Consider the following 14,846-nt stretch of genomic DNA (forward strand, 5'->3'; position numbering starts at 1 on the left):
CACCTGCTCCGGGTGCTGCATCGACTGCAGCATCTACTAGCCCTAAGAGAAAAGAAAAAGGAAACAAAAGCACAGTAATTTACATGCCCTCTATTCTTCAAGTGGGATAATATAAAAAGAGAAAATGAAGCAAAAGACGGAACTGAAGCTCAATGACCTTAGCAACTTTTCTTGGAAATTCTAAATAATTCACATTAATTCACTTGACATTTATTAAACACATACTTGGAACAAGGCATCAGATTTGTTCTTCAGATATGAAAAATTCCAACATATACCCCTGAAATTTTTTAATACATTAATCTGAGCAACCAGAACATCACAAACAGTTCTTCACTGTAGGTCAGAAATTTTAGCATTATTTAAACACTGCTATGGAAGTTTGAGAGGCCACAAAATTTGTAATTCTGATTGTAATCTGTAATATAAAATGGACACGGCTTGAAAAAGACCAAAAATGGGAATTCAATGCCAAATAATTCAAATGCCATACTCACAAAAACTTGCAGTTTCTAAATAATTAGTTTTTACCCTTACCCCCGACTCTAACTTTAAGATGTTAATTACTTGAAAGATTAAAAGAAATATTTACTGCATAAAAGTAATTATTATTATTAAAAATAGATTAAACTAGGTGGCAGCCTGCTTTTAGAAGTCATTAACTTTCTCACTCTGCTGTACTCTACAATCAACTACACCCCTTCAAACTGCTTGTCATTTGTCATCAACCAACTAAAATTTTTTTTTGTTCTCTGCCTTTAGAGTATATACCTTTCACAAGTTATTTCATATTCTGCATTATCAGCAACTTCCACTTGGGGTAAGAGCACAAAGTAAGGAAGGAAGTGTTCTTTCCTACTGATACCTGAGAAAAAAATAACTATATCCCAATTACTGGCTAATAATACAATTATATGTTCCAACATCTTTAAAGCAAATTTTAAAGTACCAATGTAATGTGCCAAAGACACCAAAGGGAAAAGTGAAGCCACTCAACTCAAAATGAAGGTGCATATAAACATCACAATATCTCATAGAAAAATAGTCAAAATAATACATACGTTGTTCAACTGGTCCTGCTTCTGCTTTCATGGCATCTTTCTGTCTAGAGAGCAATTCTCTTTCTTCCTGGATTTGTTGTCTCTCTGCTTCCAGTTCCTGTAATCTGTTACCTACACATAACAACTCCTGCTCAAGGTGGTCAATTATGTCACTTTTTTCCTGAATTTGCCTTTCAAAAAGAGCTTTTTCATCTGCATAGCCATCAATGATACCTAGGAAACAAAATGATCAGAACAGGCTGTGGGTTTATCACTGAGTTTTCAAAAGAAGGACAGATGTAATATCATGACAATTTATAACTTGCCCACATGCCATTTCAAACAATACTGAATTACTTATTAAGAATATCAAAAGCTTATGTTTTGACATGGTAATTACAGTGCTATTTGTTTTTTTTTTTTAAAGCAATTGGGGTTAAGTAACTTGCTCAAGGTTACAGGGCCAGTTATTTTTGTGTGGGTGCCGAGTATCTGAGGCCTGAATCGATCCTAGGTCTCCTAACACTGGGGCTGGCGCTCTTCCTCACTGCCCCACCTGGCCGCCCCTGTTTTTTTCTTGCTGCTTAAATACTACCCTCACTTACAAATGTCCCTCATAATAACAGTTTACATTCATCGCACTTTACATACTGTTTTTTGGGACTTAGAACAACTATATTCACAGGTAGAACAAGGAGGACGGGGTATGATGCAATGGAAAAGTATACTGGATTTTTTTTTAAAGTTTTATGGATGTGTTTTGTTTTAACATTATAAATAAATATAGACCAACCTCTCCCCATGAGTGGTCTGTTTAATAGAGTGAAACAATTAAGCTAAGCTTATAATATAATGATGTCATCTAAAAGTGTACCCCATGCTGTATTCCACATCTGTAGCACCTGCTCTACCTCTATACTGTTAAAAATTAACAAAAGTCTAATTTTTCTCCCTTCCATCCTGCATCCCAATGGGGGAAATAAAAGAAGAAAAACATTTCTTGTAACAAATGTGCACAGACATGCAGAAGAAACTCCCTCATGGGCTATATTTAAATATAAATACAAATATGTTATGTACACGTGTAGTATGTGTGTATATATATCTCATTATGCACTCTATTACTTCTCTGACATGGAGAGCATGTTTCATCACTGGTCTGCTGGAAATCAGGAATGGCCATTGCATTTATCATAATTTTCTGTGCTTTCAAACTTGTTTTTTTTTTTTTACTATTGTTGTTATTGTATAAACTGTTCTCTTGGTTTTGTTCATTTCATTCTTTTTTTTTTAAACATTTATTTTTTAATTTTGCTTTCTGGAGGGCAATTGGGGTTAAGTCACTTGCCCAAGGTCATATGGCTAGTTTTTGTGTTAAGTGTGTGAGGTTGGATTTGAACTCAGGTCCTCCTGATTCCAGGGCTGGTGCTCTATTCACTGTGCCACCTAGCCACCCCTGTTCATTTCATTCTTCATCAGTTTATAAAGTATGCATACACTTTGATCCAGCCATACTACTGCTATCTCTACCCAAAAGAGAGCAAAGAAGAAAAAAGGCACACACACACACACACACACACACACACACAACTTACAGCAGCTCTTTTTGTGGTGACAAACAACTGGAAACAAAGAGGCTGTTACATAACTGAGGAATGGCTGAACACATTGTGGTATATGATTGTGATGGAATACTATTGTGATATGAGAAATAAGGAAATAGAAGATTTAAAAAAACATGGAGAAACTTAAATGAAGTGATGCAGACTGAAGAAAGCAGAAACAGAAGAAAAATCTGTACAATTAGTATCAATATTATCACATTTTTGGGGGGAGACTTTAACAACCTAATGAAGAGGACTGGGTGTGTAGCCAGAGGACGTGGCCCTGAATCATATCTGCCCCTTTCTCCTGATGTGATTGAGGCCATGTCCCCTGCCCTTTCTGGATCTCAATTTCCTCATCTGGAAAATGAAGGACTTGGACCAGCCTGAAATCTGGGATTTGCAATTCAGTATCAACTTGTGATTATCAGCTACTATTTACAGATGAAGAAACTGTCACGCAGCTGGGGCTTGAAGTGAAGTCCTGACTCCAAGCTATTCATTCATTTGTTCATTTAACCAGGGTTTAAAAAAAAATGTTTTCTTAGTATCTTTTGTTTCTATGCCACAAGCATTCAATCATTTTTAGAAATACCATTCCCTTCTGAAACTCCCAACCTTATGGAACTGAACACTCTTTCATAACAAAGAAAAAGTTAAGTAAAAAAACTGGAAACAGTCATTGCATCTGATAACGTAGGTCTTAGCCCTTAATTCCTTATCAAGAAGAAGGAAGTGCTTCATTCTACTCAGTTTTTTTTTAATTATGCAAAATTAATTCTTTTTGTTCACACTGTGGTAGTCAGTACACACATTATCCTTCTGGTTTTCCTTATCTCTTTCTGGATTCATTCACACACATCTCAGCTTACTCTGAAATCCTCATGTGTTTAATTTCTTATTGCACAATAAAATTCCATCATATTCTGATTGTAAAGGGCTTTAGATACCAAGCAGAACAATCAATATTCTACCCTAGATGATTCAGAGTTATTGGGTTTTTTCGAACAGAGATCTGTGCTTTGGAAATATAACTCTGGCATCTATGGAAGCTCAATGGAAGAGAAGAGATACTGTAGGTAGGGAAACCACTCAGGAAGCTATTGACCTCTGGAGGCAGATCTTTTTACTTATGGATAGCTCTAATTGTTACTAAATTCTTCTCTAAATCAGTAGTTCCTTAATTGTGGGCCATGGAAGTCCAAGGCAATATAGCAAACTCACAAACTACTAGCTCAAAGTCATTCAGAGTTTCCACATTAGATTGTACTATAATCCTCTCCATGATATTCTCAAATGTCTGAGATAGGATTTTGTTTACTCGTACTTTCAGCAATGTCAGTAACTTGGACCTTCTTCTTTATGAAGATCTATTGTTGCAAAGTTGGGTTTTCAGTGGATGTTGTGATAAAAGCCAGTACCTCAAGAAAAATCATTGTGGAACAGGAAATGAAGATGGCAGTGTCCCATCTGATTCTAAGGTTTGAGAAGTAGTAGTTCAGTGCCCAACAGGTGCACACATCTCACTAGTAATTGGGGTTAAGGATAAATGAAAAATAGCTTTTCTTCAATTTATGTATATTATTTTTTCAAATGGCCACTAGGTTATCAGGACATAATACTTATTAAGTTGTTTGGACCTAACTACTTAATAAACAGAACTGTAAGATATTTCTTTTGGCCTAGGGTGCCATGAAAAAGTTATTGAGATAATAAGGTGCCATGAACTGAGAATATTTAAAAACCTCTGTCTTCTACCAAGCTAAAATTAGCATGTATGCAACTTCCACCCACTGATGCACGTTCTGGTCAATGGACCAGAATAAATAAATAATAGGTCATGAAAGTATTGAAATTAAAATTTGTAACTATCTTCTACCATATAAAATGTGGAATTTAATACTCATTAACACTGTTTTGCTTAAACACCTAACTGCACAGTTAACATGTCTGGGGAAAAGATTTTATAGAATGAAATGAGGACATGTTATTAGTATAAGTTAAAGATCTAATTGGTAAGTCTTGTATTTTTGAAAACACCTCTACAAACCAGAATGAGATAAAAATTCAAGGTTTATGTTTTAGGAAAAACTCAACTCTGGTCATAAGCATTTAATAACTATAATAAAAATGTCCAATGAATTCATAGCAACATTTCATAAAATCTAACTGTTTATAGTTTTTCATAATTTCATTTTATTTACATTTTACTTCTCACCCATTTAGGCAAGTGAGCTAAATAATAACTGATGAGCAAAGCAAACCTTACATGTTTGTGTGTGTGCATCATACTACATGTAAACAAAGGTAACTCCCCCTTCAGTGTTAAAGAAAAATAACCCAAAACACCACCTACATATCATGAACAGATATGGCCAATAAACTCACCCTCTGCCTTACTAAGCTCTACAGCCAACTGTTCTCTGGCTTTCAACTCTTCATTGAGCCGTTCTTGCAATTCTTCTTGGCACTTCAGAAACTCTGTGGCCTCCTGTTTTTGTCTGAATGACTCACGCAGCAACTCTGTCTGTGTAACCTTGGCATGTTCAAGCTAAATTAGGAGAAAAATTGTACTGATGAGGAATTCATTACATAACAAGTAAACTGAGGAAATTAAAGTGCATGCCTACTTATCACGGCCAAAAGTTTCAATTAATGCTTAAAAATCAAGTGAAGAGTCTTATTCTATTTTAATATTATAATTTATATGAAATGAATATCAGCATAATTTAGTATAAAATTAAATTGAGGCATTAATAAAAAAGACAAGCCTAAGAAACCTGCATTAATTAGTCAAATCAATCTTTTTTATTTAGATACTTTCAGTGAATGTTATTATTAATATGCAGGATAGGTCCCAGGGACCCTTCTATGTGCTGTCTTCCCTCATCAGAATGTGTGAGCCCTGAGGACGGTCTTGTCTGCTTGTATACCCACTGTTTAACAGAATACTTAGAGTATAGTGGACACAGTAAATAGATGCTTTGTCTGCATGTCTTGTGGGACTGAATTTATGTAATTGGTTTGCCTGGTGGGGCAAAGAGAGGATTACACTTGTAACTCAGGGAAAATGTGATGACACACTAGACCAACTCAGTTGCAAAGCTAAGTTGAAGTTCAAATTCAAACTCAGGTCTTCTGACTTCAAGTCCAATATTCTATTTTTTTTTAACCACTGACATAATTATTTAATCAGTTTCTCACACACAAAGATAGTAACAACGATCCACTAAAGAGTGATTTCACACATACAATGCTGGCTTCATAGAATTGAGAATCTGTACACAAAGGTTTTAATGCCACCAGGGTAGAAAACCCGGGTCTGCCCCAGGGCCAACCCAGGGTTTGGTTTCCCTCCTAAACCAACTCCAGGGAGTTCCTGGAACAACACTCCCCATCAGGCATTCTAGACTAAGGAAATGCCCCATTAGGAAAACCTCAGTAGCCTAGCACACTAAGGGTCGGCATGTTAAATGGCTATTCAAAAACAAAGACAAAGAGAGACAGTAAGGCTGCAGGTACCCAGACACCCAATATGCGAGGAAGGAAGCCTCTAAGAATAACAGTTTGACACTTAAAGAATTAAAACCCCAGTTTGATCCAAATCACTGGTTCTCTTTCCAATGATCAAAAAAGGTTAACTCTGCAGCTTTTCCCAAACCTTTTTCTTTGCAGACTTTTACTACTTTGGAAAATTAATCAGTGTGCAATCTATTCTGGAGTATTAGCCAAGGAGGCCTCTCCTGGTACCTTACTCTCAAAGAACTGGACAATAATACACTTCCTCTAGCAACAGAGAATACATTGGTCTTGGTGGTTCAGCAAATATGACAACAAGGAAACACACACCCCAGATTTGCTTTCAAATCACAATCTCTCTATTCTTTAATTCTTTATGCTACTCCATTGTATAGGACCTGAATCAAGAACCCTCATCTTCAGACAGAAAAAGGCAGAACACTCAGCCTTACTTCCTTTTCCCCTACGGGAAAATAAATAGTAATTTAGGGAATTACTTTGCAAACAGATTGGTGGGGAAGCCCAATAAGTGAGCCAATATGAGCTGGGGGGTCTGGCCACCTCTTCAGGGGAGTCCTCAGCTACTTGCACGGTTCTTAGCCAAAGCATAAGGCGTGTTCCAATATACCCAATGGGAACAGACTCCTGGGTGTCTGGGTGGGGCTCATCAATATTCAGACAAGTTTAATATATTCATGGCAAATAACTTGTTTATACATTATTTCATTTGGTAAGGAAAAAAACATAGTTAGTTTTAGTTCCTTATTAACTTTTCTTGAAAAAAAAAAAACCCATGCTAACCTCCAGTTAAATGGTTTTGTCCTTAAAAGATGTATACAATCTATTTATATTAAGTGGTGCTGTGTTCTTCATCTTGTTCTGTTTTTGATACTTCTAGGAAATGTTAGCCCAGATTATAATCACTCAAATGTGGGCAAACTACCAGAGAAAGGACCAGCAGCTGTACCAGATCTGTGATTTGGGGACCAAGGGGACCTCTTTCCAGCTATAAGGTTCTATACTTGCTCATCTGATTGCTGGCCCTGCCAATATTCTTTATGTATATATAAATAACATTGACTGATTTCACCTATTTCTGTGACTTTTGTAATTTACACTGTGATTGCTTAGAAAACACTGGAAAATTCAAACAAGCTAAGTCACAGGAGTTTTGCTTATTTGTTTGTTTTTAATTTTACAAAATAAGTCAAGGGAATACATATTTGATTGGTATAAGGAAATAGTATTTATCTTTGTTTTGTATTGTAATCTCCTAATGATATCTAAAAAATCTTTACTGAGTTTGCTTAAGAGATATTTAGCGTACTGCTCCCCAATACAGGCCACATTACTGAAATATGATTCGGAAGAACACACACACACATATACACACGTGCTTTAAAATAACTCTGGTTGTAACTACACGTAGGTTTTATTTTACATGAGATTTTGACTGGAAAAAAAAAAGGTGAGCCTTATTAGGCCCAACATGGTACTACAAAATTATCAATAATGAATTAATTTTCCCATTTAAAATAAAGCTTTACTTATAACCAAATTAATTTATTGTAATAGGAATTTAATAAAATAAAAACAGAGCAGAAGGCAGTGTGATTTAGTGCAAACATCATTTAGCCTGACGTCACAGCGTGAGGGCCCTACTACATCACTTAAAATCGACGTGGTTTTGCGAAAGTTCCTTAACTTCTCTGGCCCTCAACTGTCCTAATATATAAAGTGATGGGGCTGGGCAGCGTGACTTCTAAGGTGCCCTCCAGCTTTCTTGCTATGCTCCTTTCATCCTATAAAGACATAAAATCTTTTTTTTAAAGAAGCAGTATTTCAGTTTATAGAACTATGATACTCATGATACACATTATTTAGTTAAAAAGACTTATTTTGCATAATAATATCAAATCTTAAACATTTTTACCTAAATATTTTTTAAAATACTTAATGAATTTGTGAATTACTACTGGTTTTTAAATGAGTGTTTTCAGTATCCCTGATAAAATTCACTGTCACTTTAATATAAGTTCCGGGAAGGATAATAAAAGTTCTGAAAACCACCTGGTTCTTGTGTGGTTAACGCTTGTTAAATATTAGCTAAGCATATTATAGTTTAAGCCCTGAACTTCACAAGAATGTGGTTTATGTCATACAAAAGAACATGGAGGGATGATCAGAATATCTGTTTTAAAAGTAATGAACCTAAGGCACAAATACTAAATATATAAGTATTCCTTATGATAAATACTTAATCTATAATGATGTTAAATTTCATGTAAAGAGTTAACAATAATATTTTCTCACAGTGGTATATTAAATATTTTTAAAATAGAAAAAATTCCACACAGAGGCTGAGATAATAGCCCAGGTACTTCTTGGCTGGTTCTGAATTCAATATATTATTCAATAAAACATTTTCAAGAAATGCAGGAAACAAAAGGTGCTTAGAGGGGCATAAACAAATAGAACAGCTCTACTCCTACACTGTTAAATTGGACATATTTGTTTCTTAAGAAGATACAACTGTACATAAATTCATAGTTTCTTATATATGCTTATTTCTTTGTGGTATATTGAAAAGTTTGTATTTGTTGAAGATTTAAGTTCAAAATTTAAATAAAACTTAACTTTAAAAAATACACCCCTTGACTTCTGTCATCATTTCATAGAGAACCAGTCCCTACTCTCTTCCTTTTGCACAACTTTTACTCAGGCCAACTACAGTAAACTGCTCCAGAAAGTCCCTGGTGGGTCACTAAAACTGGAGAACAGTCACATCAGTCTATTTTTCTGCAGATTCAGAGTAGACTCGTGCACTAGGTCACTGAAATCTAATTCACCTAAAGCTGAATAGCAATTATATAATTTAAATGAAAAACGAAAACAAACTCAAAAACATCTTAAGCCAAAAGAAAAAGTGGGTCCAGCACCCCTAAGTCTATCACAGCTACATAAAATATTATTTCTTACCTTATTTAGTTTTCAACTAAAGGGATAATTTCAGTACTTACTGAGTATGGCGGGGTAGGCAAGGAGATTTTAGAAATAAGTTTTAATATATGCCCATTTCTTTTATGACTAAAATGAAAAATAGAAGTGTTAACGACGACTGAATTATTTTCATCCAGTTGTTCACTGAGAGGAAATGGATCTGGTAAAGGTACTCTTGATTCAACCTCATATATGTCTTCATCCTGTTCTTCCAACCACAAGCCACTGAAGGTATTTGAGGCCCAGTAAGTCCTATAGGAATCCATTCTTGAGACTGATGATTTGTTTCAACTGATTGAGCAGTTTGGCTAAAGCAGTTGGCAAAAGAGGGTTTCTCTCCCTTCCAATTTCTGGAGATAACACCAGGACAGCATCAAAAAAATTTCTCTGTCACTGTCGGATGAATCTCAGACAATTAATACACACACCTGAGCAATTAAAAGGTCCAACATAACCTCACTTTTCAAAAACTAGAGGTGTGCCATTCTTCTCACAACAACAAAATCTCTATAAGAGTGACAAAATCCTCGAGAAGTGAAAGAATGAGACCATCAGCAGCTGGTCAGCAAAGCAAAGCAATAAAATGCTCTGTCAACATCAACGCTGCGCTGCGCAGGCTGCAAAAAGCAAGAAATGCAAGTAGAAGTCGGCAGGGAAAGTCAACATTTGCAATCTCCATAGAAGCAAAAGATGAGAAGTGTAGCTGCAGCAACATTATTTGTTTTTGTTCTCCCTGCTTTACTTGGTTCAAAAGGAAAGGCTCTTCAGAATTGTTACTCAAACAGTCCATCAGACTATGCAAAAGAATGCTAGTCAATGTTCCCTCAGGAAAAGTTCAAGGTAGAGGGAGTGGCTTCAATGTCTTTACCTATAGGGGAAGTGGCAGGTGGAATCTGAATTACTACGCCCACAAAGAAGCCGGCCTAACAGGATCCACGTACTATGTCAGAGCTTTGGAAAGGGTGTTTAGACAAGTCTATTAGGTAAAATAATCTGGTCATTTTTCTCAATGTTAAAAAAACTAAAATGCATTCATGGGACCATTTTACCAAAGTACTAGTTCAAGCATGTAGTATGTTCATTATTTAATCTGGGTGAAATTTTACTGGCATTTTTATCTGATATTTTACTGACAAACAACATGCATCCTCCTGAGTAGTTAGTTGATAAAAGTAAACGGCTCAGACATAAACTATTTTAATATTCAAACAGATATATATTTTTGGAGAATTTTATTGGCATTGTAACCTGATATTTCATTGTCAAACATCTGTCTTCTTGACTATAGTTAGCTGATAAAAGTAAACAGCTCAACTACAAACTATTTCCATGTTCAAACATATGTAGACTAAAAGTTGTTTAACAGAATACTTTTCAGTCTTGTTTTAGTGAAGGTGCACGATGCATCCAGCTGCCGGAAGTTACAACCGTTTGTGTGCACTTGTGAACCTTCGCTGAAGTTGAAAAGCACACAGTGACACAACAGGAGTGACTAGTGTAAGGAGAAGCTCTAGAATGAATCCTGACTCTAGCAAGCCACTCTCAATGTTTTAAAAAGTACATTAAAAATTAAATGTGTGAAAATTTCACATCTTCAGTCTGAAAATAAACAAAAGACGTTCTTTGTCTTCTCTGCACCAGCCACCAAATACCTAGAACTTGACACTTGTTTCCCACACATGGTGATCATTAGTCAGGCAAGCAGATGGCTCTTAATGAAAGCTCCGTTCCACTCACAAATTCCAGTACTGGGCACCTTTATTTTATTAGATGCTAAATAGCAGTGAAAATTCCCAAGTGCCACAAGGAGGGTTTTTTGTAATGGGAGATTTTTAATTGGAGTGGGGTATCTGACCCAGAGTCTAAGGGGAGATGACCTTCAACTTCTTCAAGTAAGGCTACTGTTCTAAACATAGTCCACTGTGGAATTTGTCTGGATTAAAATCTGTTGCATGGATAGAGAATTAATTTTGCCATTCCCAATGCTCATCAGCTGGTTTTTTAAAAATGACATCTAAATGCTACAGTTATTAGTGAATCTTCTTAAAACTGCTCAATATTATCAAATAAGTTTAATTATTTCTTGTTGTATCAAACAGATATATGGCTGGAAAGCACACCTTCAAGGCTCATAGGACCATTACAGATGGCACTCTCCAGCCAAAAGATTATCCATGGTGTTCACTGGAGAATAGGACTGGTTATACAGTTAAAGCTGGGAAGAACTTCAAAGGTCATGTAATGAGCTCTCTCATGTTATAGATGAGGAAACTGAGGCCCAGAGAGGTGAAGGCCCCATAGGGGGAGAGCAGCAGAGCTAGGATGCAAACCTGGGTGTTGAGACCATGTATAACATTCTTTCCCCACTCTTTCAAGCTGCCTCCATGATTGGTTTTATCAGACTCTCTTAAGCTATTCAAAAGCTAGTCCTGCTCTTCCTGTCCTTTGTGAAAACAGAGCAGAAGTGCAAACCCCTTCTTATTCATTAACACTCCCTCTGGGACTTGTTATTTGGTGATCTTAACTACCCTGAACACAGCCAGGAATCAGCAAATCAGCAAAACAGTTCATAAAACAGTCAAAATAGTTGCTACAAAGGACATATATTAAAGCTCATGCAGTTTAAAATCTTAGAGAAGAGCATATTTATGCTTATTATATATGACAAAACATGCTTGGTTTCCTGGTTTTCAAACTCACAGAAGCACAGAACTGATGAATGAACAAGCATTTATTAGGTGACTATTATATGCACTGTGCTAGGTGCCAGGCCTTCAGATGCCAAGAATAAAATAATCCCTGCCCTCAAGGAGCTTACAAAAGCAGGAAACTGGAATAAATGTAATTCTATTTGAAGCTCTGCTTCAGGCAGACACGATGCTAATGGCAACCTTAGAAAGCACAGGAGCACCTCCATCCTAGGCTGCCTTGAATTTCACAAATTTATATTTGTGCTGCGTGTATGTTTATGTGTATTTATTGTCTCATATAAGGACAGCAAAAGCACACAGTAGGCACTTAAGAAAATCATAAAAAGCTCAATTCTGTTAAGTATATTCTATTTAAAGAGTAAGGGGTGTGCATAAAACACATTAAATATATTTTTAAATTTATTTTTTTTGCTTTTTCTTTTTGGAGGGGGAAAGGCAGGGCAATTGGGGTTAAGTGACTTGCCCAAGGTCACATGGCTAATAAGTATTTCGTGTCTGAGGCTGGATTTGAACTCAGGTCCTCCTGATTCCAGAGCTGGTGCTCTATTCACTGTGCCACCTAGCCACCCCATGTTAAAATATTTTCATTCAAAATGGGAAACATTTTAAAAAATGGCACGTAAAGGGCGAAAATCCTTAACTATGCACAAAATGCAGCACTAGAGAATGACTGAATTCTTGGGGGTTTCATGTGGTCGATGTTCTACTGTGTGGGATTATTATTCTCAACACACCTTCCAAGCGGTTTAACTGTGTTGGGCCAAATCCTGGATGCAGAGCACTAAAAACGCTCTGACTAACTTACCAGAGCGGGAGGAGTACCTTCCAAACTTCTTGTTTGCTATAATTCTATCTGTGCTTTTAAAAAGCAAACCACCAAACAGCCGATCATTATGTTGCTGACTCATTTTTCAGGAACAGCTTCCCTTCTGAGAAAATAAAACTGTTGACCATTTTAATGGGTCACATGACATTTTTCTCAGATGTGGGATCAGGAAAACTCTAAAGACTTTATCAGATAGTAAGGGAAATATTCTGTAGGAGTAAACTGCTCATTCATTAATTCCCCCAGGGCCTAAGGACATCACTTGGAAAAGTATCTCATTTGGTCCTAAACTGCACCCTAAAATTCTGAAAAACATTTGTGGCTGGAAAATTACAGGTAAGTAGTTATCAGTGGCTCATTCAATTTGTGAATGCTATGTCCAAAGGTTACCATCAAAAAAAAAAAGGTCACCTTTCAAGGAAGAATGACACTTTATATAAAAAAAAAACCTTCTTAAAAAGATGCTTTTCTGCTAGTGTGAGGCAAGTCTCTTTCACTGTACACTAATTATACAGCCTTTGGTTCACTGTTTTCAAATAGGTTCGACCCTATAATTAGCTAGTCTGGGCAAAATCCAACAGCACTATATTATAATAGTTAATTATTACATGGAACTGGATACACAAAACTACATATGATAAAAGTCATTAACCTCTAAGGTGTATATTAATTCTCTACTTGATACTCATGTTATAATCATCATCTACTTTTCTTCTTAATGCAAAAAGTTGAAAGCAGGACATACCTATCAAACCCTGGGGCAGTACAGAGACTTGCACAGGGGATCCCAAAAGTCTCTGTGCTATTTTAATATGTTTTATAAAAATTAGTAGCTTAAAATTGTAAAGTAGATAATATAATGTGTTAGAGTATATAACATAATGCATACTGTACAGTATTGAATACTTTTATATTACATGCATGTGTTCTGGGCCAACAGTGTAGGGAGAAGGGGGATTGAGGGAGGCTTAAGGTGGGATGGAGAGGTATGGAAAATCCACAGTGGTGAATGGGATAGTAAGTTAATTAGTAAAGTATAAAAGAATTGGATTGCACCTGCATGGGGCCCAGATGAAGTTAGGTAATCAGTCTGTAGTGGACCCAGTTAGCATGGTTTCATGATTTTCTGCAGCTTTGTTCAGCAGCACATGTGTAGAAAAGAAGGCAGTGGATGGTGGCCGTGATAAAAAGCTGAAACTTGACAGGTCAAATCTAGTGACTTGTGAAGGGGGCAAGAGGACAGTGGAGAGCTGAATTGGTTCACTAAAGAGTCAAGATGGGGAAGGGGAGAGAGGGTAGCTCCTACAGGGCTGATGGCCAGGGAAAGAACCAAGGGGGTCATGGGACTGGAGGTCACAGTACAGGCAAAGAACAAGATTTAGGACTGCAGGCGAGAAGTGGATTGAAAACAGATTGTGATCAGATAAGGGAATGTCAGAGTTCACGAACATGGAAGTGGAACATATATGGGTGAAGACAAGACTGACCCTCTGGTCTAGCTGAGGTGGGTGAAGAAGTTGGTTATGGGATATGAGTAAATTGAGTAACTGTTAAGTTAGGAGATCTAATGGAATATCACTATATATGCTCAAGTCCCCTAGTGTGAGGGCAAGAGTTGAGGAGAAAAGTCAGGCACTGAACACAGTCAGGAAGAAGGGGAGTATCCTGGGTTGGCATATGTGGATTGAATGTACTCCAAAGGAGGAGAGGTGATTGAGTGATGGTGGTAGAGAGAGAATCTGGAAAGGTGATGTAAGTAAGGAGCACTCTCAACTCCCCCACAGAGCTCTCCCAGTCAGAGTGGAAATGAGTAAAAGGGCAGCCAGGACTAAAGGGAGCCTGGGGACGTTGTCATCAAGAGGGCAACTTCTCTCAGTGAGAACTAGAAGATGGAAGGGGTGAGAGAGGAAAAGATTTAAGATGAAAGGAAGTTTGTTGCCTAGAGAGCAGGCATTCCAAAGGGCACCATTGAAGAGATGGTTAACATTATGGTGGAATGCTGTATGTGAAGGTGGAGGTACAAAGAAAGGACCTGGACCTTCCCTCTTTTCACATGAGTAACTTCATCTTCTAAACAATACTCCACTTAAGCTAAATCAAGGAGGCTCATAGACTTCATTGTCCTTGTATTGGAATGTCTCTTTTA

The 14,846-nt window shown here is 36.8% G+C and overlaps 1 protein-coding gene across 10 annotated transcripts in view; it reads right to left on the minus strand.

Annotated features, from left to right (window-relative positions):
• The window catches only part of AKAP9 (A-kinase anchoring protein 9), a 192,806-nt gene that overhangs the window by 54,528 nt on the left and 123,432 nt on the right, over nt 1–14,846 (minus strand). For 8 of the 10 annotated variants that reach the window (XM_069086173.1, XM_069086172.1, XM_069086169.1 and 5 more), the window contains 3 exons: nt 5,033–5,195; nt 1,062–1,274; nt 4–42 (listed from right to left, as the gene is read on the minus strand). In XM_069086173.1, coding sequence (XP_068942274.1) covers nt 4–42; nt 1,062–1,274; nt 5,033–5,195 — 415 coding nt within the window. The remainder of the gene's footprint in view (nt 1–3; nt 43–1,061; nt 1,275–5,032; nt 5,196–14,846) is intronic. The other 2 variants (XM_069086176.1, XM_069086168.1) reach the window with 1 other exon arrangement.

The sequence above is a fragment of the Petaurus breviceps genome, unplaced genomic scaffold (genome assembly GCF_028583685.1).
Source record: "Petaurus breviceps papuanus isolate PSGF00001 unplaced genomic scaffold, PetGlider_PUasm1.0 178, whole genome shotgun sequence".
In the NCBI taxonomy this organism is placed as follows: domain Eukaryota; kingdom Metazoa; phylum Chordata; class Mammalia; order Diprotodontia; family Petauridae; genus Petaurus; species Petaurus breviceps.